The 24,356-nt window shown below is 34.6% G+C and overlaps 2 protein-coding genes, 1 non-coding gene and 1 pseudogene across 3 annotated transcripts; all 4 read right to left on the bottom strand.

The window, feature by feature from the left end:
* Window positions 1-1,504: 1,504 nt before the first annotated feature.
* Window positions 1,505-2,851, bottom strand: LOC117920603. The gene is made up of 2 exons (XM_034838210.1): window positions 1,981-2,851; window positions 1,505-1,699 (listed from the first exon to the last, which is right to left on the bottom strand). Exons 1-2 carry the CDS (start codon window positions 2,849-2,851, stop codon window positions 1,662-1,664), a joined length of 909 nt encoding a protein of 302 aa, XP_034694101.1. The 3' UTR covers window positions 1,505-1,661.
* An 8,293-nt stretch (window positions 2,852-11,144) lies between these two features.
* On the bottom strand, window positions 11,145-11,217 carry TRNAI-AAU. The gene has a single exon. It is a non-coding gene; the product is annotated as a tRNA-Ile (tRNA).
* A 422-nt stretch (window positions 11,218-11,639) lies between these two features.
* Window positions 11,640-12,271, bottom strand: LOC117920994 (annotated as a pseudogene).
* Window positions 12,272-19,200: 6,929 nt separating this feature from the next.
* Window positions 19,201-22,962, bottom strand: LOC117920602 (trihelix transcription factor ASIL2-like; the record flags this gene model as incomplete). The annotated part of the gene is made up of 3 exons (XM_034838209.1): window positions 19,201-19,627; window positions 21,973-22,307; window positions 22,418-22,962. Coding segments are annotated over 3 exons (894 nt in total), but the record flags the coding sequence as incomplete, so codon positions are not given.
* Between the last annotated feature and the right edge of the window lie 1,394 nt (window positions 22,963-24,356).

Raw genomic sequence — 24,356 nt, 5'->3', positions numbered from 1 at the left:
GAGGTTGCATATAGACTGCTTCACTCAGATCCCCATTAAGGAAGACATTTTTAACATCCATCTGAAAAGGTCCCAATGACGAGCAGCAGCAACAGCTAAGAGAGCACGAACAAATGAGATGCGAGCAACTGGAGCAAAAGTCTCTTCATAATCAATCCCATATTCCTGTGTAAAGCCTTTGGCAACAAGACGAGCCTTGTAGCGCTCAACGGATCCATCAGAGCGAGTCTTGATCTTATAGATCCACTTACAACCAACCACAGACTGTCCAGGAGGGAGAGGAACCAGGTCCCAAGTATGGTTTTTGGTTAATGCATCAAGTTCCTCTTTCATAGCAATCTGCCATAAAGGGTCAGTAGAGGCCTCACGATAGGTTTGAGGCTCGTGAAGTGTAGCAAGGGCAGTGTAACAATGATAGTCAAGTAGGTGTGGAGGAATGGATCTTACCCAGGTTGAGTGGCGAGGTGGAATGTCTTGTGGAGGATCTTTAGGCAGAGTAGGAGCAGGGGACCCAGTCTCAAAGTGGGGTAGCTCGTCATCAATCTGTTCATCTGCAACCTGTCTAGGAGAAGCATCAAAAATATCTGGAGAGAAGTCCAAAGGAGGATCAAAAGTATTTGTAGAAGGAATAAGAGATTTAGCTGGAAAGATTTCTAAAACAGAGGAGTTAGTCAAGGAAGAACGAAAGTGAGAGAGTTCAACAAACAATCGATGTTCCCAAAAGACAACATTACGAGAAACACGAAGACGATGAGAGACAGGATCATAACACCTATACCCCTTTTGAGTTTCACCATAACCAAGGAAACAACAGAGTCTAGAGTGAGGCTCAAGTTTGTTGTGCTCATGAGACTGAAGAAGAACAAAACAAGCAGATCCAAATGAGCGAAGGTGATGATAGACAGGGGTGACCCAAAGAGACGCTCATACGGAGTCTGATTATGGATGAAAGCACTTGGAATACGGTTAATTGCATGAACAGCATGAAGAGCCGCTTCACCCCAAAATGAGGCAGGAATTTTGGCAGAAAGAAGCATAGCACGAACAGTGTCAAGAATATGACGAAGTTTTCTTCGGCTCGACCATTTTGCTGAGAGGTACCTGGACAAGTTAGATGATGTACAGTGCCATAGGAATGTAACAGAGCTTGAAACGCATGTTGAGTATATTCAAGAGCATTATCAGATCGAAAGGTTTTGATACGTTTGGAGAATTGTGTTTCAACCATTTTTGCAAAATTGCTATATATTGATAAAATTTCGGAACGAGATTTCATAGGGAAAATCCAACTATAACGAGAATAATCATCAATAAAAACAACAAAGTATCGAGATCCACCAATACTAGCAACAGGAGAAGGTCCCCAAACATCAGAATGAATTAACTCAAAAATATTATTAGAAATGGATTCACTGTTATTAAAAGGCAAAGCTGGCTATTTTCCTAACTGACAAGAAGTACAATAAAAAATGTCTTTAGACACAGAACCCAACAGGCCCCTAGACACTAACTGTTGTACCCGAGAAGATGATGCATGACCAAGACGAGAATGCCAAAGTGCAAGAGAAGGTAAGGAAGAAACTGCAGCAGCTGCAGTAGCAATAGAAACAGGAGCAACAGGTGGAAGATGAAGATTGCTCACGGGAAACATACGCCCAACTCTAGGACCGGTCCCAAGCTCCTGCCCCGTCCTCGGATCCTGCACAATACACCCAGAATAGTAAAAAATAAGGCGATAACCTAGTTCAGCTAATTGTCCCACGGAGCACAAATTATAGGATAGGTCAGAAACATGGAAGACTCCAGGAACAGAAAGATTAGAGGTTGAAACAAAACCTAGACTATTCCCATGCATGGTGGAACCATCAGCTATATGAATATTTAGAGGATGTGGTGCAGAGTCAAGTTTGGAGAATAGGGATGAGTGAGGTGTCATGTGATTGCAGCAAGCAGAATCAAAAAGCCAAGTTTGAGTCTTACCAGGTAGAACAGATAAGGCAGTGGAAAGAGATGCATTACCAGCCATACGAACAGCCTGAGCTATGATCTCCTGTAGTTCAGTGGAGGAGAGGTTGATAGTAGATCCAGAAGACTTGGACTCAACTGAGGTGGAAGCCATTGGCGGAGTAGGCTCAATATTAGCAACAGCAGCAGTAGATTTGTTACGACGGTAACAAGTCTCAATGGTGTGGCCAGGACGCTTGCAATAGTTGCAGAACTTTTTGTTGGTCTGCTTGCGACGATTGCTAGAGCCATAAGAATCACCTGATTGCTGGGGTTGCTCTATGAGTGGAGTAGATGGAGTAATAGCCAAAACATTGAGCTTATTCTGGGCTTGAAGGGTTGCAAGACGAGCTTCTTCTCTAACCAACTCATTTACAGCAGTATCAAGAGAGGGAGTAGGACTGCGATTGAGTAGCTGACCACGAATGGGCTCAAAGTCCTTGTGAAGTGACATCAAGAATTCATAGAGGCGAAATTCATCTCTAATGGAAGCATATTGTTGAGCATCTTTTGAGCACGTCCAAGTTGGATCAGAAAGGTCAATTTGGTCCCAAATAAAGCGAAGCTGATCATAATAGTCATTGATGGATTGCCCTGGTTCTTGCCTGAGTTGATGTAATTCAACCACTAACTGATATTTCAGGGATCCATGAGTAGTGGAGTACCTTTTGGCCAACATATCCCATGCAGATTTTGCATCATCAAAGCTGCCCATCAGATTGGAAATAGAGGGAATGGAAGTGTTCAAAATCCATGTGAGGATCATGTGGTTATGACTATCCCATTCAATCATGCGATTAAGAAAAACAGTGTCTCCTTCACTTGCTCCCTTGACAGGAATAGTCATTACACCAGTACAATAATGCCAGAGCATGCGACCCTTAAGAAAACTGCGCATAGCTTGAGACCAAGATAAGTAATTTTTATTTCCCTCCAATACAGTATTGATGGGGCGAGAAAGAAAAATATCCTTTTTATCCATTTAGAGACACAATATGCAAAAACAGACTGCAAAAGTGAAATCTACGCGAAAAACTGGGTAAGAAGAACCTAGTCAACCCTGGAAAAGTCAACAATCAACGTTGGTAAAAGTCAACGGATGACGTGGAGATGATGTCAGCTAGGGCTAGCGTGGCACTGACACGTCAGCAGTGGTGACGTAGCTAGGGCTGACGTGGCACGTGCGGGCTCCGATGGCGATGAGGTTTCCACGAATGTGTAGATCGGCGCTGGACGATCTCAGTGGTACCGTCAAAATTGAAATCAGAGCAATATTCACAGCGGTGATGCGAAAAACAGTGATCTTGTGCGGTGTGAAACTCATTAAGGACGGTGGCTGCAGGTCCGGAACCCAAGGACGACGCCTGGATGACGTCAGAGGTTCAACGGCAAAAGGCTGCGGCGGCAGTTGTGATGGCAGAAGCGTTAAAAGAAAGGAAGTCACACTGAAGACAGACTGCTAAGAAAGGGTCAGAGCAGTGGCTCTGATACCATGTTAGAAATACTGAAAGATTGTATTGTATTTCCTGAGTAAAAGAATATACATCAGTGCCTTTATATAGGAGGCATATGTGTGCGGTACAAGTAACCTAACTGGGCCTAAAGCCCATAACATAATATACCCTTAATATACATTAACAAGTGCATTCAACAAAAACAAGGTTGGTGACTAGTTGGACCAGACCAAAGAGAAAGGAAAATCTAGAATGGAGATTAATTAAACTACCAATTAAGATTGGCTCTAGTATTAAAACAACTCCTCTTGATGCACAAGTGGCAAATTTAACTTGACTACTCAAGTATATATGGTGACATCAACCCGTTAAGGAGTTCAACAACCAACCCCAACAGATGTAATGTGGACAAACATAGATGCTAACTTGGTTAAGGTCTCAATGAGAAGAATTAATTGGTAAATGTCAACTTGGTACTCAAAGGATAGCCAGGTGATTGACCACAGTCGTACACATCGTGATATATGCATGGCTTGGGAACAAAAGGATGCTTACCAAATCCTAAGCAATTGTTAAACACTATGAACCACACCTTATGAGAAGTGGGCAGTGGGCAAGTAGTAGGCACCTCTAAAAAGACGAGAAAGAAACTCCTCTGGCATTAGGCAAAGGAAACTGTTCATCCATAAGAAAGTTCGCACAAACTTTTTCAGTCTATCAATTTGTTTTCATCCTATGTATTAGTCTTATGGCCTAATTCCCTTTAGTTATATTTAATGCCATCTCGGCAAGTTAATAATGAATAATTTTGGCCCCCATTTCCAATATTTATGGTTGGTTCTTCCTTTTGTTATTTCCTTGCTTGCCTTAAATTTTTGGATGCTTACTGAAAGAAGAATCGATATAAAAAAAATATTTTAAACAAATTTTCTTGAGACTATAAATTTCAATTTAATATATAAAAAGAAAGAAAAAAATCAGGCATGAAAGTTCTTCATATAAACTCTTTTGCAAAAGTATGATAGTCAATTTTACTAAAAAGTGGATTTTAGATCTTAAACATCTTTCACTTTTTAAGAATTCATAGCACACCATCAAACACCTTTCAAAGTTGGACTTTAGTAGTTAAAAAAGTTTTTTGTTGTTGTTGTTGTGTGACCATGGAACCAACTCCATGTGAATGGAGGTACGATTAAATTTAGGTCTTAAAATACATTTTAAAACATTACAAATGACCGATAATGGTACACACCTTTAAAAAAAAATAAAATAAAATAAAATTGACTAAATAAGTCATATGTACCTTCTTTAAAAATTTACTTTGGGAGCAAGGATGTTTGTTTCCATTCAAGTTCAATAAGAAAAGAAAAAGAAAAAACCCTAATTTGATTTGACTTTATTTAGGTAATAATTTTGACTCCTTTGAGTGTCTTGGATTCCTTTCATCCAAATGACATAATTTTAAAAATAAAACCTTTAAATTACCTTTGTATTGATTACCATCAAGACAAATCCAATTAAGAAGGTAATAATTTCAAATTTGTTTACCCAAATTGCATTCCAAATCTAAGCATTCATCGTATAATATATATTTAGACATAAATATGATAAGGTATATTATTTTATTTAGGGGTAATTAATTAATTGTTGGAGGCAATGATCTACTCAGTTGTTGTGATGAAGAATGGAGCCCTTGCCATATTTATTCTATAAAGGCCCGGGCAAGCCTTCATTCACTTTACCTATGTCTTTTCCCTTCAGTTTCTCGGTAGGTGAGCAAACCCTAAAATTGTTTCCTTCTTTATATTTTAGGTTTCATTTATTTATTAATTTGGTTTGATATATCTCTGCTATTTTAATTTTGTTGATGTTGAGAGATTGATTAATCTGGTCTACAGGTTAAGTACAGTGCTAAAAAAAATGGTGAAAATGGGCAACATGCCAGCTTCAGGCTGTGGAACGTTTCCCATGAACCCTAGTCCAGAAATCTACCATAAGAGAAACATCTCAACTTCTTGCCTTGACCTACAATGTATGGGTCCCTCGATATGGTCCCTATGACCCTGGGGCACCACAGATCGACTAGTGATCCATGAATCTGCATCAAGCTGATACTGAGAATATCGAACTTAAGATGGACTGTGATGAGAATAGAAGGTGATGGCCTTTTGATATATACGCAATATGTTTTCATGAAATTTTGTTTGTTAGGTAATTCATGCCTTAACACATAAATGGATTTCAGTGAGCCCACAATCGAGGAGTAAACTATGGCTCAAAGAGCTTTGCTCCAACAAAAGGTGGAGTACATAAACATCTTAGACTGCTCACAGTAAGGTGTTCTCAGTTCTCTATATTACTTCATTCTCAATACTTGGTCTATGGTTGCAACTTCATTTTTTAGGTTAAAATTGAAAACATACCCCAAAGAATTTCTACAAGTTTCTAACAATGAACTTAAGAATGCAGATAAAGATGATAGTAGATGCTTTGAAGAGAAACGTTGATGCTCTCAAGCTTCTTACAACAAAATACATAGAAGTGAAGAAAGAGCGTGATAGCTTGCTGTACATTTGTCTAAATACACAAGGAAAATAGAAGCACCAAAGTAGTTGGTTCAAGCACTTGCTTGTTTCAGTTTCACTATCCTACAGTTGTCTGATGTTTGCTTCTTTTGTCTTTTAATTGTGTTCTTGCTATTTAAAATGACCTAAGCCCCCTTGGGTTCATGGTCTTGGTTTTAGTTTAGGCTTGTTGAACTGCAAGTTTAGTATTAATTTAAAAATATTTATTCATACAGTCATATTTATATGGCAAAATGTTTTTTTCCTAATTACATTAGCTAGTATTACTTGTCTATCATATTCGATGACATATGTTATGTATATATTTTTTATCTGAAATCAGGAGTTGTGTTTGTCTGAAAAAGAAAATGCATCAAGCTGTCATATAAATTTTACATCTAATTAAATATAGTTTTAATTGAAAATTAACTACTTGTGGATCTAGCTAAAACAGTTTTAACCATTCAAAGATTGATTAATGTTTCAAAGTTGATCTGCATAACAAAATGTTGTTTATAAAGCATAAACACAGATTTTCAATCTAGGTTACATTCTTAGAAACTTAAGTTGTGCACTGTCATAGGTAGTCATCTGTCTCAAAAATGTTTTTTTTTTCTTTTTTATTTGAATATAAGAACAATTTGATTTGAGTTGATACATTTCTTGAATTAACTGATATTGAAAGATCTATATATGAACTTGCCCATGCTTGAGTAGATAAGTATTTCACATTTGTAATGAAATTTTTATGCTGTTTGTATATATTCTTGTCTAATCTACAAATTCAGGTAGGGAAAGATACTTAACTTTTGCATTTGAAAATTATTCTAAGAGGGATTATTGAAGTAGATGGTGGAAGTTTTTAATGTATGGAGGATTGCACGATTGAACTATAGTCAACAGTTAAATATATCTTAGAAGACTGCTCAGAATTCTACCATCATTGCTAAGAATGCTAATGAAGAGGAAAGACATCAAATAGAAAGTAAGATTAATTTGCCTACATATATCCTATTGCCTTCAGAAATTAAAAATAAATGATGTGATGATTACATCCTTTTAGTACTTCAAGAAATTAGAGAATTCTTGGTAATGGGAAGCCCATAGAAAGAGTTCTAGAATGGCTTAATATAATGAAAAGAAAAACAAAAAAACTACTTAAGAGTTCTCTATATCATTCCATTCTCAGTATACTTCATTGTCCTACTAAATTCAATTATGTGTTAAATGTGATAAAATGAATAGTAATCAATATATTAATTATTGAGTACTTAATAAATAAAATGAAGATTGTGAAATATTTTATTTATTATTTTAAAATTTTTATTTGAAATCTTAATATATTAATTATTATGAGTACTTAATTGTTCCTTTTAACAAACCCTTTCAAAGGTGTCATGGACATTTTCAACTAACAAAATGAGCTTATATCCTTTAGAGCAATTTACAACTTCCTCTACCTTTTCACACAAGTTATTCAAACTTTATACCCTTTAGAGTCATATCAGTCTTATCTCCCCCTAACTATAATTGTCTCAAAATATATCTGTTTTTTTTTTTTTTTTTTTTTTTTTTTTTTTTTTTTTTTTTTTTTTTATCTAAAACTTTCTAGAAAACAAACAACCTTAAAAAAAGTTTAAAAATAAAACAAAATGGCCCTTCAAAAAAATGTACTAAAATGAAGAAACAATGACATTACAAAGAATATTAAAAATTTAAATAGAAATAGTCTTTCAAAATGGTAAAATCAAAATTGAAAAACAAGACATGTGCATTTAAATACATAAAAGGATAGAGGAAATGATAAAAATGGCCCTTCAAAACCTTAGATTCAAAATAAATAAATAAATATCCTTCAAAAAATAGAAATAAAAATTAACAGAAAAAAAAAAACCTATGCCTCAACAAAAAAAAAAAAAAAAAAAAAAAAAAAGTCATGTTCTTTAAATAAGAAAATCTAAAAAATATATTCTAAAACAATTTTTAAAATTTATGAAAAAGCAAAATCCATCTTCTTAGAAAAAAAACTAATCCAAAATAAGTTCAAATAAAAATTAAAAGGAGAAAAATGTCATCCTTAAACATAAAAATTAAAGTGTTGAAGAAGGTATGTAAAAGAGAAAAAAGAACTAATTGATTAAAAGAGATGAAATATCTCAAATTTGTAAATCTAACATCTCCTATTTTTTACCTTGAAAAGCAACCCATTTTGACATAAATCCTTCAACATATTTTTATTTACATGTGTTTTAAAAGAAAAAGTTATTTTGCAAGAAAAAAATAAAAGACATATTTGTCCAAAATGGGTATTTTTTAGGGTGAAAAAAGTGGTGGGGAATTTTATGGTGATTTTATCCCTTTCAATCAACAAAAAAAAGTGAGGGCATTTTTATCCAAAATGAGTACTTTTTTAGGGTGAAAAAAAAAAAAAATGGAGGGAAAATTGGGGATGATTTTCTCTTTTAATCAAATAACCCAAAAAATAAATAGGGTTAATGACCACATGCTAAAAAAAATGATCATCCTTTTAATCAAATAATCCAAAAATAAATAGGAAAAAATGACCATGTGCTTAAAAAAAAATCAAAGAGGGAAATTTGAAACAAAGGTTTAAAATATATGTAATGCAAAAAAATCCATCAAATTCTATTTAATTAATAGTCAATTTATTATCAGATAGATATATAATTCAATTCTTGTTTTTCAATTTCATTCAACCTAAATTGATTTATCATTAGCACAATCCATCCGTTCTAGTCAATCCAAACATATATTTACTAGCCCAAAACTATGTCAATCTCAACCAAAGTCAATAAAGTAGATTTGGGTTGGACAACTTTGCTTGAATATCATGTTGGGTTAGGTGTTAAGCAAATAAGCCTCATGTTTAACAGAAGTCAAATTGATTGGCAACTCAACCCCACTACTTGGGGGTACACCATGTGAGACAACTAGATTGACTAGCGACTAGGGTTTTTTTAACTTCTACAACTACTTTAAAAAATAATTTTTAAAATATAGTAGTTGGAAAAATATTTATAGATTTATGACACTTTTACTACGTCGAAGGTGTCTCTTGAAGAGACACCTTCCACAATTTTCAAATCTATGATATACGATTAAAAGAATTGAATTTAAACTAAAGGTGTCTTTTTGAAAGACACCTACAATTTAAAAAAAAATGGATTTATACTAAAGGTGTCTCTTGAAGAGAACTTTCCACAATTCTACAATTCCAAAAATCCAATATAAACTAAAGCGTTTTTCAAGAGGAGAGACAACTTCCACAATTCTCAAATCCATATACACACTTAAAATAATTTAATTTAAACTAAAGGTGTCTCTTCAAGATACAACTTCTACAATTCCAAAAATGGATTTATATTAAAGGAGTCTTTTGAAGAACACTTTCCATAATCCATAAATCCATTCAAGAGACACATTTCACAATTTTCAAATTCATGATACACGCTTAAAATAATTAAATTTAAACTAAAGATGACTCTTCAAGAGACGCATTTTACAATTCCAAAAATTGGATTTTTATTAAAGATGTCTCTTGAAAATACATTTTCCACGATTCCACAAAATTTAATATATACTAAAGGTGTCTCTTGAAAAACATTTCCACAATTCCATAAAATCTAATATATACTAAAGGTGTTTTTGAAAAACGCTTTCCACAATTTTCAAATCCATAATACACACTTAAAATAATTGAATTTAAACTACAGGTGTTTCTTGAAGAGACACCTTCTATAATTCCAAAAATTGGATTTATACTAAAGATGTCTCTTGAATAGACACCTTCCACAATTCCACAAAATCCAATACATACTACGTCGAAGGTGTCTCTTGAAAAAAATGCATTTCACAATTTTCAAATTCATGATATAAGCTTAAAAGAATAGAATTTAAAATAAAGTGTCTCTTCAAGAAACACCTTCTACAATTCAAAAATATTGGATTATACTAAAGGTATCTCTTGAAGAGACACTTTCCATAATTCCACAAAATCTAATATATACTAAAGTGTCAAAGGGATGGATGCTTCTAAAGTTGTGGGTAAATGGTTGTCCGAACTCTCATCTTTTATGGGGAAGAAGGGGAGTATGATGCAGTGAAATCAAATGAAGGAAATGGGTAAGAGGGGAAGAAGGGGATGACTAGGGTTTTTTTTTTTTTTTTTGGAGGAAATGAGGAAGGGAAAGAAGAAAAAACAAGTTTTTTAGGAATGTTTAACAAACTCAACAATTTATTCTCCACATAAGCATCAAATTTGGTCCAAATTGTTGTAGATTTGGAAATGCTTTCCAATCTACCCTATCTTAAAAATTTTATTTGTTTAAAAAATGTACTTTTATAAAAAAAAAACCTAACAACCTAAGTACCCAACCCCCCAACAAACTTGATCCAATTCAGTATACTATAGCACCTATGTTACACCAAAGTGTAAAAATAGGTGAAAAAAAGAGAAGAAAAGACATGTACATGAACAATAAATAAATAAATAAATAATGGAAGAAAAAGATGAAATATTCATGAGCTTAGAAGAAAGGAATCTAAAAAATTAAGAATTGAAATAAAATCAGCCTCTAATAAAAAATAAATAAAATTGAGGAATGAAAAACATTTACCTGCAAAGTAAATAATAATAGGTTGAAATTTTTCTTTATATAAATTTCTACATTTTAAAATTTAAACATTTAAAACTTAAAATTAAGAAAAAAGACTATAAAAATATAAATTGGTAAAAAAATATAAATATATTAATATATAAAGAAATTATATAAATAAATAAATAGGTAAAAACAAGTATTAAATTGGCCATTAGATAGGCTTGCAACTTAATCTAACCCACTACAAACTTGAATCAATCAGCCTAGGATACAACACCTAACTTGCATCATTTCTAATTTCTAGTTTTTGTATTCCTAATAAATCGATTTTACTTTTTTTTTTTGTTTTCAAAATCTTTTGAATTTGTGGTTGTGAAAAATAAAAATAAAAATTGAACCATGCATAGAAGTGCAACCAGTTTTAATTTTCTTAGGGTGTTATCTTTCTATAAATCAAAAGAAAAGAAAAGAAAAACTTTAAATTTGTGGTGGGGAATAAAAATTGGCCCATGCAGGTCTCGAACCTGCGACCTTCGCGTTATTAGCACGACGCTCTAACCAGCTGAGCTAATAGCCACATGCTTTCTAAGAAAGTATTACTTTAATAATTAATATAGATTCTAATTATTTGAAGTGAAAGTAAGCCTGCAGCTGATTGAATTGAATTCATGTTTCAATATTAATGTTATTTTTCATTTTATCTTGTTCAATATTATTTTTAAAATGATTATGTCTTCATCTACAAAACTGGGTGAGATTAAAATCAATCATATGAAATTTACTTTGTGTTTGGTGAAAATATTTTCCCACAAAATACTTTATGAAATATCTTTGGTCTCCAACTTGGAAGCTTCACACATTTGACAAAGAAAATTATAAAGAATCTGGTGCTTACCCTTTTTAATCAATGTGAGAATTTAAACCCACATTTATTGGGAATAATTAAAAGAAGTCTTGTTTTATAACATTGTAATAAAATTTACAATATTAACAAGACGCACAGTACAATACTTCCACACTCATGTTAGATATTCCCAAAGGAACTAATTGAAACGCCCAGCATCTTGTCTAGCCGGAGATCTCAATGGCCTTGACCTTAGGCTTCTTCACCTCCTCTTTCGGAACCGTTACAGTAAGCACACCATTCTCCATGCTGGCTTTAACCTCATCCATCTTTGCATTTTCAGGAAGTCTGAATTCTGCGAAGGAACTTTCCTCTGCTCCTTTCAATCTGATGCCATTTTCCATTCTTGTCTTCTTGCTCTTTGCTCCTTTCTCCACTGATTTGAAGCACCGGGCCCTCTTCAACCTCAACCTTCACCTCTTCCTTCTTTAATCCAGGATGATCAGCCTTGAAGATGTGAGCATCTGGAGTTTCCTTCCAGTCACAACTGGTGCTAGAAAAGGCGGATCTTTCAGGGTCGGCAAGAGTTGTGGAGAAAGGGAAGCCTTTGAAGGGATCCCAAATATCCAGAGAGAATGGATCGAACATGCTGCTTGGAATGAAGAGCGACATGTTTTTGCAAGTATTAATTTGTATTGAGAATCTTGGAGGAATCAAATATTAGATCGGAAGGATTGCTTGCTGACGCAACTTACGCAAATGAGTAGAGTATATAAAGAATGGGGAAGAAGATTCTAGTACATTCATGGCTCTTCTAGGTCTTCTTAAGTTCTTGTGGTTGCGGAAGGAAATGTAATCCTCGAAAGTTCCAGGACCTTCTACCATTTTCCGATTAGCCCATTTGGACAGCCTTGCTTGGTAAAGGGTCAAACTTCAACAGACCATTTACTTTTTCTCGCTTAATCAATGATCACAATTTAATCCAAAATCACAGTGATTAAAAAAAAAAGAAAAGAAAAGAGATATCTTGGCTTCATAAACAATTTTTTTTCTGCAACCAAATAAAAACTCTTGTTCTCTCTTCACCCTTCTTCAAGTTTTAGTTCTTTAAAATCAGCTTTTGAAGTATCTTTTTATTATTATTATTATTTAATTCCTACTATTACTTAAACAAATATAGTAATGAATGAATAATAAAAGGAATTTTTTATTCTCGTTACACATTCACACATTCCACACATTTTTCATAATTTGGATGCACTTTCTATTTTCTACTAGGAATCACGAATTGCTCCACTCCTTAGCCTTGGACCTAGTAGGGTACATGAATCTATCTTAAGCTTTTCTAGAAAACAATCTAGGTGAAAATATGACTTTAAAAACCATTTAGATATATAAATCTAAAGAAGATAGTAATTCATATGTGAATATGGAAGTTCTCAAATCAATTCCAAACTGCAGAATCTATTGATAAAGAATTCAAAACCGTACAAAACATCATAGATCTTGTCCATCCACTAGTCTTCTACTCAATCTCTCCTCACATGAAGCTAGGTATGGGAAAAGAGTGGTCTTTTCCTTCTTCAATGATGGCTATGGTTTTCTCTCTGTGGAGGCTCTTTATTTAGAAGATGATAGGAAAAATTGAAACACTAACCCCTAATAGGAGTATTTATAAGGCTTCATATGGGTTTAAGTAACTTGAGCCTAAATTGAGCTTGTGTCACTTAATCTAGCCTAATGGGATCCAAATTAATTAATCAACCCTAATGGACTCCAATTACTTAATTAGCACATACTAGAAAGTCAATTCATAAGATCTAGTGGAACCTTACGCTTTTACCAAAACATCCTTATGCACACTTATGAACCAAAACCAAATCCTTCAAATAAAACGTGTCTCCATGTAATAAGAGCCTGAGTAGGGACCATTGGGACCTATAGGAAAATAATGGCTCCCTCAAAATCCAATTATGAAGTTGATTCAACATTCCACTAAAGAGAATCAACTACACTCCAATATCCTATGAAATTACAATGAGCATAGCTTGGGTACATGTCTTACTATCTACTACATCCAAACCCCTATGAACTAATGTCCATAATCTAATAAGGTAATGTTATCACCTATCAAGATTACATTTCAAATCCTTGAGTTATAGATCTCCTTTATTATGTGATCAATTGACATATTCTAGCTCCAATGAGCATATGTCAAAATTTCACTAAAAAAATTGTTATGACAATAGTTTTCTAGATCACATATCTTTCGGATCACCCAAGGGGACACATTGTCTCAATACCATGAGATATCATGGTGTCTTTATTGAGAATATCTGTTCACACCAACCTTCATCAATAGTAACCCAATCCATAGGGATATATGACTACATTAGGGTCTCGCCCATATGTCAAAGCCTCCTATTGATTTTGGCACATGCTCAATACTCTCTCAAGGTTGAGAGTCTATGCAATATAGTAGTTTGGTGAATCATGACAACTGATAGTCTTGCATCATGATTCATTGTAGGTCCTGTCCAATATGCAACACATACACTAGTACACTCACTATGGGAAAACCATCTTAATAATACTCATCATTCTGTAAGGAACCTATGATTTGGATTTTTTATACAACTCCTAATACACCCAAGTCATGTACAATGCAAGTGATGTGGGCATGTATGAAAGGAAAATCTTATATCTCTTGTTTCTCAAGCTCGGATCAGGTTAGGAACATGCAAAACTATCTTAGGCTTTTCTAAATCTTATGCACAATGGAAAAATTGCATTTTTTAAACTCTTAAAAGATTCATAAAGTGTAAATGAAAGACATACCTTAGTTTTGGATGTTACCGAATCGAGTCCATGTGATGAAGGAGGAAGAATGAAGTTATAAGAAGTCTCATAAACCTGGAGTCTTCCATCCAATGACTCGAACCTTGATCTCAACACACTTCCAATGGGAATGGAAAAGAAAGTGGAGGCTATGGTTCTCTCTCTCTCTTTTGAGGTGGAAGTTGGCTCTTTAGAAAAAAAAACTATGGAAACCCTAAACCCTATGGGGGTATTTATAGGGTTCCCTATTGGGCTTAAGTGACTTGAGCCCACTAAGGGCTTGGGTCACTTAATCTAGCCCAAAATGGGTCATAATTAATTACTTAACCCAACAAGGCTTATTAATTAATCAATTAGCCCAATTCAAAGGCTTTGCTCACTTACCCCTATGCAATCTTGCATAATTACTAAAACGCTCTTATGCACAAAAGTGAACTTAGAGTCAATCCAACCTTCATAACCCATGCCAACAAAATATATGAGCTTAAAGCGGGAACCACTAGGACCTATAGGAGCACTATGTCACGGACTTAGTCGTTCACTAAGCTTGTGCGGCACTTAGACAAGCCAAGACAGTTGATCTTGCTAAGTCAGCCTTGCTCCCCAATGCTTAGCTTGCTCGGCTAAGACACTTGCGACTCGAAAACTCAAGAAGCTTGGTAGGCAACCCTTGAAAGAATGGAAGCTCTTTATTACTCAAAGAAGCCTTTACAAGTGCTTGGATGCTCACTTGCTTGGTGCCTTGGCCAAATGAGGCCCTCACCTATTTATAGGCACCAATGGAACTCTCTGGAACCTTGGAGGGTTCCTTACAACTCAAGACTATTCTAGAATGTCCTACACCATTCTAGGTACAAGCCTATATACAAGTATATACAAGAGTCTTCTAGATTTCTCTAGAAAACCCCGGACTCCTCTCGTGCCTTCCATCATGGTGTAGAATTGTGTGGATTCCTCCAGGCTTCTCTAGAACCTTCCACACTCTTCCCACTCTAGGAGTCTCCAGAAGCTTCCTGGCTCTATATAAGGCCATGGGGAGGCTCATTTGAATAAGCTTGTGACAACTAGCTCCCTTAGAATCCAATTCTAAAGTTGATTCAAACATCTTACTACATAGATTTAATTGAACTCCAATATTCTATATAAATAACAATGAGATACCATGTGCTTGGGTTCGTGACCTACTATCAAGACCGTTGTTCTCATGAACTGATGTTAGTAGTCTAACAAGGTGGAAGCTATTTGTCTTTCAAGAGTACATTTTCTATCATTGAGTTAAAGATCCTCCTATTATGTGTTCAACTAACATGTTTTAGCTATCAAAGAACCTATGTCAAATTCTACTTAAGAAACTACTATGACCATAGTTTTCATGAACACACTTCCTTAGGACACCCAAAATGACACACTATTTCAATCTTAAGAGATATCATGGTGTCTCTATTGAGAATACCTATTGCTATTGGCTTTCATCAATAGTGACCCAATCTATAGGGAATATATAATCAACTTACGATCTCACGCGTAGATCAAAGCCACTGTTAACTTCAGTACAAGCTCAATATTCTCTCAAGATTAAAAGATAATATAATAAAGCAACTTAGTGAGGTCATGACTACTTGATAGCCTTGAGTCATGACTCACCATAAATCTTATCCAATGTGTAACCATACATACTAATGCACTCCCCATGAGAAACTTATCCCGATAGTCAAGACCAATCATCCCTCCAATTAAAAGATAGTGCACTACGACCTTTAATGGGATGCATAGACCCATGAACCGACTGTGAACAAGTCATTTATTTATAGGGAACCCATGACTAGGATCTTCTATGCAACTCTTAATGCACTTAAGTCACGTACAATGCAAAATATGCAGACTAGAGTGTTTACAAGATATAATGCATGAAAATAGAATAAATAAAAGTGAACTGGAACTTTATTAAACAAATGAAATCCAAGAGTTTATTACATCATGTTATGCTTTTAAGGTTCTATCCTAATAGTATATGCTCAAACACATGAGATAATAAAGGAGAAACCAAGAAACATAAATAAATAAATTTATAAATGAATCTCAATCTATTATATAGAGTTATGTTTCTTAGGGCTCAATCCCAACATTTTCTATTTTTAACATAAAAAAAATAATAGTAACTTTTATATAAGATATGTTATGAAGAACTTTGACATAGAATAAAAATAGGGAGAAGAAAATAAGAAAATGGAAATAGAAAACACACAAAGCATACAACAATTTATGTGGTTCAACCTAAAGCCTACATCCTTGGATGAAGACAGAGAAGAACTTCCATTATTGTTAAAAGATGTCACAACCTAAAGTTCTCAAATCCCAAAGTCCCAATCACACCCAAAAAAAGACTCTCTCTCTCTCTAAGTCAAAATCTCTTCCTATATATTTGCCTAATTGCATAGGAAGATTCCATATAGAAAATTAATTGTAGAATTATCAAAGATACTTACTCATACAAGAGGATTACTCAATAGGATTTTATTTTATTTTTTTATGATAATAGGAAGCACCCCTACATGAATTTCTTCTATTAGGAAATTATTAATGAGTTTCCAATTAACTCAAAATAAAATCTAAGATACTTTACAACAATCTCTACTCTGGCTCAAATTCCTAAGATACAAACAAACTAAAAAAATGTTTCATATTACTTCACTCTCACACCCTTAAGGGGCCTTTAGATACTATCCATACCAATTAAGTCGAAGCAACACCTGAACTTAACTATAGGAATAGGTTTAGTCATCATATCTATTAGATTATCCACTATAGGTATTTTTTTTCATAGCAATATCACCCTATACAATCGTTTCCCGAATAAAATGCATTATGACATCAATATGTTTGGTCATCTCAGTTTTAGTCAAATGTGTGGTAGTTTGGTGATGAAATTAATGCACAATAGTCAACTCTTATTGTAAGCCTAAATTCCCAACCAAACCCTTTAAGATAAATAGCTTCTTTCATTACTTCTATGACTACCATGTATTCTACTTTAATTGTTGAAAAAAAATTGTAGATTGTAATGTTGCTTTCCAACTAATAACAATACCACATAAAGTGAATGCATGCCCTCTTAGAGACTTTTTTATATCCATATCTTCAATATTGTCAAAATCAACACCACCAACACTTGTCTTAGAGACATCACTACTTTTGTTATATACTAAGCCAACATGTGATATTATGCTTAAGTACAGAAGTATTCATTTTATTGTTTGAAAATGGATCTTTTCAAGGTGATCCATATATCAACTCACCACACTAATTGCATGTAAAAAGTCTAACCTAGTGCAAACCATAGCATACATAATGCTTCAACTACACTAACATAAGGAACATGTGACGTGTTCCCCCTCTTCCTCAATATGTGGTGAGAAAGCAGTTGAAAGTTTGAAATGAGTTGTTAGTGGAGACTCATTGGTTTTTGCCATTACATTCCAGAGCATTCCAACACTTTTTCAATGTACTTTTTATGTATTAAGTACAATTTCCTTACTTCTCAGTGTGTATAAATCTCAATACTCAGGTTAATTATTTGGCAACTCTAAGGTCTTTTATTTCAAACTTCCCACAAAATTAAGTTTTCATCGTATTGATCTCAAAAATATTCTTGTAGGAAAATGACATGTCATTAACATATTTTTTTGTTCAATGATAGAAAATAAATGATAGTAATGTTGTTTATGAATTCAGGTAAAATGATCGATTCTAAGAAACTTGACTATAAAATTAAAATTATAAACCAGATTATGTAAATAATATTATGTGATTGATGTATGTTTTATTATTTAATTTTTTAGTCCATCTCGTAATTTTTTTTTTCTCATAATTTTCAATATTCCAAGACTGAGGCTTCTGGGGAGCTCCCAGGTCAATGAATTTAAACCGTGCCTTGGAAGAATCAAAACTACGGTCATTGCTTTCAACGGGGAAGATCTTTATTAGCTTCCGACCAGCATCTGAACACCAGTCCAGCAACCTCCGAATGTATCTAACCTCCAACTTCTAAAACTCGGCTGACAAAATGAATTCCAACCCATATTCTTCTAATTAATGAGATTGATGAAAGTTGAAACTCCGTTCTATGTTTCTATGTTTCAATCTTGCCTTCTTTGTTTTCTATTTACATAGCAATGGTTTAAAATATGGATAATAATTGTGTGTTATTTGTTAATGAGAAATTGGGGAATAAGAGTGGTGTTATATATTTTTATTTGAGATAATGAAGGCAGGAAATGAAAATGAAGCCAATGTCTGGGAAGCATTTTCAAAAACATTTCTAAAAAATATTTTTTAAAACCGTTTTATAATATTTTGTAAAATAAAAATTTGTTTAAAAACTTGAATTTGATACATTTTTAATTAATTAATTATATATATATATATATATTATAACCAAAAAAACAACTAAAATATGTATCATATTTTTATTTTCAAGAACTGCAAATCGTCTTTTGCTTTTGATTACCTAACACGGTCTCCAACGTTTTGTTCTTAAAAACAGAACATTTGTTTTTTAAAACAGTTTACAAAGACCCAAACCCTTTCAAAATAGACCCGACCCGCCAGCAAACTATATCTAAAATGGTTACTGAATTTCCAAGAAGATTATATTTATGATATAAAATTTATATTTAATACTTACCTATATATAACTATTCATTCACAAAATACTTAAAACAAATTCAAAAATAATGGTCCGCTCCATTTGGAGTTGATGAGCATGGCTGGAGAAGCCGAACGATGCTCGGTTTACAGATGAACCAAACATCTGGAAACCCAAATATGATTAACAACGGAGAGACACTTTTAAGAATAGCAAAACTAGCTATCCAACATAAACTACGGAAGTAGGAGGAACTTATATTAGGCTGACCAAATCATCTTAGTGAGAGACTTGGATTTCCCCTAAATTGCCAGCTGCTCCATTGGGTAAGACACAAGGCAAATATACTGGCAAATATGAAATATTTGGTGCACCCATAATTCAAACCCAACAGCTACAATGAGGCCAATATAGACCTGGGCAACACATTTGGGTATATGCACAGTTACCAATTACATGTTATAAACACAGGCATGGCATTGTAAGTGCTTCACATTGTGAACATTCGATAATTTTATCATCCATTCCGTGCACCACCAGTCATTAGTTTGTACCCCATTTTCAAGAGGGGGAATCTGCAAAGCAAATCATCAAATCACCTTCTCTTCCAGGATAGGGAGATGTGGTTCTTCATGCCATTCCCAGCTATAACTTCTTCCCTGTAAAGGACTCCCAAAGTTAGATGTTTGTTGGAATGTGTTGGAAAACCCACACTAACATTAGCATAAGATAGCACTAGTCTCATTGGCTTGTGCGAGTAATGATAATTTAAACTACAAGAAACAAAAAACCTCATTCGACTTGAGATTCTCTCTCGACTTGCAAACCTAGACTTTTCAATACAATGCTTATTTGTTATAATTTGAGTATTAGCACAACTACCAACTGAACTTGAAAAATGAATGCTTGTGAAGGATGGTTAATATTAGGTGTCATAGAACAAAGGAACTACCTGAACTGACACAATAGAGTTGACATAGTGGGGGCAGGGGCTTATAAGGGGGTCCTTGGGGCCTTCCCAGCACACTTTCAAGGCTCACCCCATTGGTCCCCCCTGTCCCACACCTCACATTGTTGACTTCAATATTGATAGTCAAATCATAGTTAATCAATACAGACAGTCAACAGCACACTGAGGACCATATGCAAGAGAAGCTTGGAGAATAGAATTAACAACTGCCACTCAGAAAGTAAAAAGGTTTCTTTAGATGATAAACCAACAATGTTGCATAAGGTAGCACTATTAGTTCTATCTTATAATGAGATCCACGTGGTAGATCATCTAATTATATAGCAGAATGGTTGCAACTTATTGCTACTTATTGGCAACTGAACCAGGCAAACAGAGGGCATGGTAGTGTCACTGCCAGAACAAACCCAAGGCTTATTGTAATGATCTTGACAGGTTATAACCAGAGTCAGAAACCGTGAATATGCTACCAATTTCTTGATATATTATATACTGTGACATATAAATATTCTTGTATGTCCTAAGCACTCCACCATAAGAGACACCCAAGCAATAAATCCAAACCCAATCTCCCCTTTTTTTTGAATAGGTAAACTCAATCTCCTAAAGTGGAAACATAATAGACAAATAAAAAAAGCTTAATGGTGCCTTGAGTTCAAATCATGATTCGAGAGTAATGCCATTGCATAAGGCAAGCCCTCACTTAACTGCACCTGCCAACATCTTGCCTACCCCCAATTAGATGGCATTCTGCAGTACAACTTCTCCCCTGGAGCAACAATGACATAAGAATGCACCTTACTTGTGTTCGAACACAAAGAAACACGAGTTGAAGTTGGAAAATGCGATAATAGATTTGTTGCCCTTGTTCCAAATGATTCGAAGTACAGATGGAATTCCATGCCATGTCCAAGAATCAGAATGATAGAAGAAGAAGAAAAAAAAAAAGCCCTCTACATTTATTAAAGTAAGATGTCTTATCTGCAAATCCTACAAAAAATAGTTTGATAGTGGAAAATTATACCCAAGAACACATTTAATTCCAAGACCACAACAAGCAACAATCAGAATCACCACCACAACATGATGCTGCAGCCCAGAAGCTTCCACATGTACAAATGCCTCTTTCTCAATCATTAAATTTTTTTTGCCAACAACATGAAAAAAAATCCCAGACTGCAACATTACTTATAAATTTCACATTGTAAACAACTAAACTAGTAATCCTAGCAAGTTCAACCTAAACAAAATTATCAAGAACTAATTCTGCCTACATAGCCATAACTCCTTTTGTCATTTCCCGACAAGCAATGATATAAAATGACTGATCTGACAAAAGACAATAATATAGATACACTATAGGACATTTACCCAAGGCACGTATAATAGCATAAATTTGATTTTATCGGATTGAAAATTAGTCATTTCCATAACTAACTCATCTTTATACATCATTGGTAGTTCATATTTATAATTTTCTAAATCCATTTGCCTTTCATTTTTCTTTTTATTTCACCCAGCAACTCATCATATCTCGTTATAATAAGAAGCTATATCAAGTATATATGTACATTAATCACACAAATTGCAAAGTGGGATGGTTTCTCACTTTAGAAACTTCATAACAATTTTTTTGAGTCAACTTTAGAATTCATTTTAGTTTCCATGAAGGTCATGATTCCATCTTAACATCATTCCAAGCAAGAAACTGAAATATTAAAACTCAAAGGGGGCAGAATTCAAAATTTGCAGGAGTATTTTGACTTGGTTTCAATCGGAAGCACAGAATTTGGTAGAATATAAGATTCAGGCCAAAAGAATGTAAGATTGAATCAAAATCATAAGGTTTAGCACCAGATGAATTCAGATTTAAGGCCTCAATTGTAAGAATAAAGTTCAAAGCTTCAGTTGTAGCGCAAAATTTTGAGTCGTTCCATAGCAACAATTATTCATCTAAAAATATTGGAACTGCCTCAAATGATTAATCAATTGGATCAGTCAGCGAATACAAGAAGAGGAAATGATGGAGCTCACCAGAGCCAGATGCAAACTTGGGGTGCTTCATCTTCTCAAGCTCGAGCTGAGCATCCATGAACATATGCATCCTCTGAACTTCCAGATCCTTAGTGAACTCCATCTTCTGCTTCTCCAAGTCCATCATCTGCTGCTGCTTCGCACACTCAATCCTCTCATAAATCTCCCCAAACTTCAAAATCGCCCTCGCCAATTCCCTACACGCCGCTCCATCCGATAAATCCATCGAATCCATCCGATGCTTCCTGACCCGGCCATCGAACACCACGTCTTCGTCATCGCCGTCGTCAAGGCCTCCGCCGCGAGAGCTCTCCGTCGACCCCGCCGATTGCAGCCTCGACTTCGATGACGATCCGCCGGAATACACAACGGCATTAGGGTTATGGTTGGGGCTAGGGCTGATCTTGTCCTTCCCAGCCTTCACGGTGAAAGTCACGGCGGGGACTTCCGCTGCACTGCCGCCGCGAATTTCTTTCCTCCCGGAGCTGCCGCCGCCACGGCGCCGATCAGGTAGTCGAGGCGGGAGTAGAATGGCCAGGAAGACGGCGCCGGCTTCGATTTCTCGAGCTTGTACTTCTTCTTCAAGGTGTCGATCCGGTTCTTGCACTGGATGTAGGTCTTCCGGGGCTTTACTCCGTTCTGGCGACTGTTAACAGCGTCAGCGACTTCCTTCCAGTCCTTCTGACGGAGGTTACCGCGGTTGAGCTCCAGATAACGATCTCCCCACGCCTCCACTAGAGTCTCTGTGGCGCCTTCGCTCCAGCAGTCCTCACGGCCCCTCCTCCTCCTCCTCCGCCGCCGCCGAAGGGGTGGTGGTGGGACCGAGGATTTGGATGAGCGGCCTGGTTGTCCATGAGACAGAGCAGCGGATTTGGAGAGGGGAGAAGAGGACGGTAGATGGAAGTTGGAAGAGTTTTGGGTGTGGGTGTTAAGGAACGCCGGACGTGGAGGGGAAAAGGAAGGGATAAGAATGAGGAAGCGTCCCCACCATCATGGTGTGAGGCGCAGAGTCAGCAAAGGGACGCCGTCGGCAGTGCATCTCTCTTTCTCTCTCTTAGGAAAATGACTTGTTTTGGAGAGTTACGCACGCACTTCTCATCTCAGCTTTCATGTGCCTCTTTGGGATTGGAGCTTCCCATGCCCTCCCTCCCTCATCTATGTGGAAATTGGAATCACCTCCTCAGTGAGTCGGTATCAAAACCACACGCCGTTCATTTATTTGTGTATAACGCTAAACCTTTGTAAAAATAATTTTTAAGGTTTTTCCGATATAAATAATATAAATTAGTTATTTATTTAATGTGTTAAATAAGTTTTTTTCAAAGAAAAATTAATTGAAGCTTTTGATTTTAATAAAAGCATGTTTCATTATTGATTTTATGTATTAAATATATATATTTTTTAAATAAGATTAATTTTAATAATTTTACCATTCTAATTAAATGAATATTTCCTTTTTTTTTGTATGTGATATAAGGTTTTATATTTCCTAAAGATAAAAAAATTAGTTGTTTCATCGTTTAATTCTTCGTCTTAAAATTGTGAATGGAAACATATTAAAATCGAAAATCACTCTGTTTCACAGTGCAAAAAATTTTCTATTTTTTTGTCTTCCAAAAAACTTTCATTTTCAAGTTTTCTTGATTTTTCTTTTTCAAAAGAAAAGTAAAAGTGAGAGAAATCTCTTTTTCTATAGTTTTTGGTCCGTTTTAGTTCTAACTCCTAAAAATTACTTCTTTGATCTTTTATTTGGTTAGATAGGATTAGGTTAGCCTAACTTAGGCACCCATCCAACTCCATCAAATATTGACTTTTAAATATTATTTTTAGAATTAAAAGAAGATTTCCAAACAAAGCTTGTAATTATTATGATGATATTATCTTTACTAATCATTTATTTCTTGTATAATTATTTGGATCAAGGATGATGTTTCATTATCTTATCTTGAAGAGACATGAAAATGTAATCATTTCTTATATGTTGTGTTTTGTTGCTCATCATATTTTGTTTAAATCACATATTAAGTGTCGTTTAGATTTTTTTTATTAAAAATAAAAAATTATAAATAAATAAAAAAAGAACTTTTGTACTTTTTAAAAACTATATTTAAAATATGTTTTCAAACATATCATGTATTTACCGATCATTTATATAAGAATTCTTAAACTTTTTACAAGATTTTCTACTTAAAATTTTTCAATATCTAATATTTTTTCATTGATTTTTAAAATTACAACTTTTTAAATACAAGTCTTTAAGAATTCTAATATTTTATATAAAACTTATTATTATTTTATACCAGTAAAAAAATGGATAGTTAATTCAAATAGACATTAAACATTAAACATGGTCATTCAAAGAGGAGAATAATAATTAAATATAA

Source organism: Vitis riparia, chromosome 8, assembly GCF_004353265.1.
Source record: "Vitis riparia cultivar Riparia Gloire de Montpellier isolate 1030 chromosome 8, EGFV_Vit.rip_1.0, whole genome shotgun sequence".
In the NCBI taxonomy this organism is placed as follows: Eukaryota; Viridiplantae; Streptophyta; class Magnoliopsida; order Vitales; family Vitaceae; genus Vitis; species Vitis riparia.
Note: the sequence above shows the minus strand (reverse complement) of the source record. Positions and strands in the feature narration are given on the sequence as shown.

Bases quoted from the DNA above. Each gene is read 5' to 3' on its own strand.
- LOC117920603 (XM_034838210.1), bottom strand. From the start codon at position 2,851: ATGACTATTCCTGTCAAGGGAGCAAGTGAAGGAGACACTGTTTTTCTT. The intron at 1,700-1,980 runs GTAAGACTCAAA...TGTATTGTGCAG, and splicing joins TGCCTTATCTGTTCTACCTG to GATCCGAGGACGGGGCAGGA.